The sequence below is a fragment of the Propithecus coquereli genome, unplaced genomic scaffold (genome assembly GCF_000956105.1).
Source record: "Propithecus coquereli isolate 6110/MARCELLA unplaced genomic scaffold, Pcoq_1.0 Scaffold860, whole genome shotgun sequence".
In the NCBI taxonomy this organism is placed as follows: domain Eukaryota; kingdom Metazoa; phylum Chordata; class Mammalia; order Primates; family Indriidae; genus Propithecus; species Propithecus coquereli.
Window position 1 is genome coordinate 117,054 of NW_012154841.1, and position 5,025 is coordinate 122,078.

At 54.4% G+C, this 5,025-nt stretch overlaps 1 protein-coding gene across 1 annotated transcript in view; it reads right to left on the minus strand.

Annotated features, from left to right (window-relative positions):
- RRP1 (ribosomal RNA processing 1) overlaps positions 1-5,025 on the minus strand; it is a 16,318-nt gene that overhangs the window by 8,806 nt on the left and 2,487 nt on the right. The window contains exons 3-5 of the mRNA XM_012664129.1: positions 4,380-4,437; positions 2,462-2,547; positions 357-418 (exon numbers count right to left, since the gene is read on the minus strand). Coding sequence (XP_012519583.1) covers positions 357-418; positions 2,462-2,547; positions 4,380-4,437 — 206 coding nt within the window. The remainder of the gene's footprint in view (positions 1-356; positions 419-2,461; positions 2,548-4,379; positions 4,438-5,025) is intronic.

Genomic DNA, 5,025 nt, shown 5'->3' on the forward strand with positions numbered 1-5,025 from the left:
TGGGGGCACATAGACCCCTGCTCCACGCACTGCTGTGGAAAGTGAGAAGACTGGACGGTTTCGTATTTCAGACTCAGGAGCAACTACCACTGAGAACAGGGCTGGACACGCCCGTCTTCATAAAGGCCCCTCAGCTGCGCGTTAAGATCGTACCATTGAGACCGAAAACAAACGGAGTCGTTTCCACCAACACATTTGATTTTGGAAAACGCCTTCATTTTAAGCACCACTGAGGGCACCCTTTGATGTAAAGGCTAACATCTCTTTCTGACAAAGAGAAACACAGGACCACAATCCCCCTGAACATGGCCCGCCCTCGGGGCACCCATGGGAGGCAGAGGCGGCGGTATACCAACCTGTCCTCCCATCCTCGCGCTCTCACGGCCTTGAAGGACTCGCTCAGGACCATCCGCATGAGCTTCGGCACAAAAGGAGACGCACGTTAGTGCAAGCACAGCCCGGACCTCACCGAACTCGCCACCCCCGCCCCCAACCCATGTTCTAGGAGCCGCCTGAGGACAGGGCCATGGCCACGGTCACCTCTGCCTGCCCAGAGCACACAGCAGGTCCTCGAGAGCTGGTGGCAGGGTCAATGCCCATGGGCATACACTGGAACCAAAACAGAACGGTTCCTATTCCAGAAGTGAGGACAGGAAAGGAAGTACAGCTCCTCCCACGGGAGGTAGAGCCCCCAGCAAAACCAGGTCTGAATGCCGCGCATCTTCTCCAAGCTCCTGGGGACCTCTCTCCCAGTGGGCACGGAACCCCACCTACTTCTCCACCCTGCAACTCGGTGAAGGCCCTCCCGCTAAGCCTCACAACAGAAGTAAAGCTCTGACGTCTGCCACCAACCCCCCAGCCCCCTTCACATGGCACAATGCCTTTCTTGTGGGCTGGGCGCGGTGGCTCACGCCTGTAATCCTAACACTCTGGGAGGCCAAGGAGGGAGGATCACTTGAACTCAGGAGTTTGAGACCAGCCTGAGCAAGAGCGAGACCCGTCTCTACTAAAAATAAAAAGAAATTAGCTGAGCAACTAAAAATAGAAAAAAAAAATTAGCCAGGCATAGTGGCACACGCTTGTAGTCCCAGCTACTCGGAAGGCTGGGGCAGGAGGATTGCCTGAGCCCAGGAGTTTGAGGTTGCTGTGAGCTAGGCTGGTGCCACGGCACTCTAGCCTGGGCAACAGAGCGAGACTCTGTCTCAAAAAAAGAAAAAAAAAAGCCATTTCTGTGGTTTTGCTGTCTTCAGGATATTAGCACACCGTGCCTGCAGAGGGCTCCAAGTCATGGTAGAGAGCAAACAGAGGACACACAGACCCCTGAGAGCCACTATCACAGAGCACGCCCTGGCAGCCAAGACGCCGTGTTGGGGACACGGGAGGCCTGTCTCTTGCTACTCCCTGCACAGTGCCAAGCTGCTCAGCCCTTGTGCAAGGCTGTGTGGCTGGAACTGAACACACAAGGGGGAACGTGGGAAACGGCCTTGAAAAGTGACAGAATCCGTCACATAAAAGGCCCCGGCGATTGCGTCTCAGCAGAATGGGAGGTGACGTGACAGAGGAGCTCCTGTGGCTCACAATCTGCACTCGGCACCAGCACAACGTGGCCCCCGTCCGGCCCCAAGCCCGCCTTCCCTCCCGCCCGCCATGCTCGCCTCGCCAGGTGGGCCTTTCGGGATCCCTCGCACACACTACCCACATAATCCTGCTCCAGCCCTGAGCGGGACGCTGAGCCAGAGTGGCAGACCATGACCTGTCCTCAGGGAGGCCCAGACGCTGCCCCATTCAGTGTCCCCATGGGTCACCGGCTCCTGGACAGTGACAATATCCATTTATCTCGGGACTGCTCTAAAGTCATAGTGACCAGCACCTGATAACGAGATCTCGAAGTTCAAAAGGAAGGAGGGTGGGGAAGGAGGCTGGAGCAGCAAGACGCTGTCTGTAAGACCCAGTTCTCCCCTTTACTCCTCAGGGTGAGTAAGAAAGCAGCGTAAAAAGGAGAAAAAGGAAGTTCCACACCATGACATAATCATCATCCCTGTCTAAGAAGAAAAAAGTCTTCGCGGGCTCAGTGCTCCGCAGCAGACCCAGCCCGGCCTCTGCTGTGCCCGCGGGCTGCTGCCTCTTAGCAAAGTCGCAACTGTAACCTCCCCCAGCCCCCAACAGCAAACTGTGTAGGTGTTTTCAGGAATCAAATTCTTTGCCCACTTGCTCACTCTCAGAGGCCGGGAACAAAGGCTGCGGAGTCCTAGGCATGCACCTCCGAAAGCCTTGGCTGCACCTCTGAGCCCACTGGAGGTACAGGGTCACACCGCCTCAGGGTCGCCTCTCTGCACAAAGCGTGGGGCCAGAGAGAGCTGAGGCCAGACACTGCCATTATGGGCCCATGGCCTATTTCTGCTCCGCTGGGTACCAAGACCTGCACCCGCCCCAGGCCCGCGGGAACCCACGGCTGCCTCACCAAGTAGAACTTGTCCAGGCGCAGCCTGTCTATGCCCGTCCACTCACGATTCACGGTTTGCCAGAACGTCCGAAGGAACAGGTGCTCTGGGGGAGGGAAAGGCCCGACATTAACGGCAGAAGAGAAGACCGAGGAATGCAGAAGCCACCGTGGGAGGGAGGTGGGAACATAAAGGGACCTGCTCAGGAAGTCACTTAATGCAACCTCTGGGATCTCTCAGCCCCAGGGTTTGCTGAGCTTAGAAGTGGTGCTATGTATTTGTCTTAAAAAACAGGGCTGTGAGGCACTTCAGAAAGAAAAGCAAAGCACAGAACTACAGCCACACTCTGCAAGACAGGGCAGAGAGGGAGCAAAGCCGCCAGAGAAGCAGCTGCTCAGGCATTTCCCTCCCAGCCGCCTCTGCCCTGGCCTGGGCTGAGACCACCTGACACCCACGTCTGACCTGTGGCAGCCTAACTGCACACGGCACACCAGCCACACCAGATCCACTAACCTAGTCAGACAATGGCCCTGCAGATGACCGGCATGTCCGACGCTGTGAGCTGAACTATGTCCCTCAAAATGCAAATGTTGATGTCATAACTTCTAGTTCCTCATAATGTGACTGTGATTTGGAGACAGGGCCTTTATAGAGGTAATTCAGGTGAAACGAGGTCATTAGGATGGGCCCTAATCCAATCTGACTGGTGTCCCTGCAAAAGGAGGAGACTAGGCCAGGGGCTGTGGCTCATGCCTGTAATCCTAGCAGGTTGGGAGGCCCAGGGGAGGTGGGAGGATCGCCTCAGGCCAAGAGTTTGAGACCACCCGGGGCTACACAGGAGCTGGGCCTGCTGGTGCGAGCCTGTAATCCCAACTACTTGGGAGGCTGAGGCAGGAGGATGGCTTGAGCCCAGGAGTTCAGGCCGCAGTGAGGTATGATGGGGTCACTGCACTCTAGCTGGGTGACAGAGTAAGACAATGTCTCTAAAAAAGAAAAAAGAAGAGGAGACTAGGACACAGGCACCCACATGCACAGAGAGAAGACCATGTGGAAAAGACAGCCACATATAAACCAAGGAGAGAGGCCTCAGAAGCAGCCAACAACCCTGACCCTGGGACACGAAGAGGGCAGCTCGTATGTCCAGTTAGAGTTTCCCCAACAGCACAGGTTGGCCAGATGGTTAAGGATGGGCCCGTGCTTACTAAATCACACAAGCATTACTGAGTGAACCTTTGCATTACACTTGGCATTGTGCTGAGCAAACTATTCTGCGAGTTCTTAGAAAGTAATTATGGAGGACAGATCTACTCAAATACGATTAAAAAGATTCTCCCAATTTGAGAAACTAGTCACAGTAACTAACCATGCACTCCCCCAGCTCTGACTGCTCTGCCCGCTCCGCACAGCCACAGTGAAGCCACCGTGAACACCAGCAGCAAGCTCCTGGCGCCTGCTCAGCACCAGCCGCTTGCAAGGAGGTCTCCAACGCTGATGTCAGGCCCCTCCCCCAGGGCTGGGTTCAACCAGACCAGCGTCTGGACATCCCACGGGCAGGCAGGGCGAGAACTACTCGTGATGGTCAGGATACGAAACAGAAGAGTCGGGAAAAGTAACTGCAGGAACTTCACAACTATCAACTGGCATTCAGTTAAATACCTTGGTAACATTATTTCAGCTTTTCATTTTTATTTAAAAATGTAAAATATAAGCCCATTGCACTCTTGAACTGAGTCTACTTCGGGTAAGTGAGTTAATACACGCTGAACACTCACAGCAGCGTTTCAGACACGATAAGCACCCAGGAGACGCTAGCTGGCTCTCTCTTGCTTAGGTATTACCTGCTCTAGATTTTAGAACATAAACCTTCTCTGTCTGGTGCCTCTGACGCTCAGATTCCGACGCGTGCAAACAGGCATAACTACGGCAGAGTATACTCACGTGCCTCTGTGGTCTGAAACGCATGGACGAGCTGGGAAATAGTCCTTCCTAGTTCTTCCTGTGCAGGCAACAATAAAAAGGCCCTCAGTGTCTGAAGCTCCGTGCTCTTACAATGACAAGACAAACACACAAGACTGTCTTGTCCACTCACTCACCACAGAGAACCAGCTCCAGTGGGTCTCGGCCCAGGGACTGGAGGTTTACAAGTTTGACCCCCGCCATGAAAGGCCACAAACGCAGTCACCGCCTCCTAAGGCTGTGCCCTGAGCAATGAGGCAACGCCTAAGAGGGTAGGAGGACAGCAGAAGGGAGCTTCTTACCAGCAGGAGGGGCCAACCAGATCCCCATAAATCACCCAATGCCTGCCTGCATCACTGTACCAAGCACCACCCAGAGCACTTGCTAACACAGAAGATTCCAGAGCCTCTCCTTGAGAGATGGTAGGTTAGTAGGCATGGAATATGGCCCAGGAATCCACACTTAAATAAGTACCCTCACCATCCAGGTGATTTTGAAGGAGAGCAAATAATTCACACTTTGAGAAACACTGTTCTAAAAGGCTGGCAGGGCCGGGCACGGTGGCTCACACCTGTAATCCCAGCACTCTGGGAGGCCAAGGTGGGAGGATTGTTTGAGTTCAGGAGTT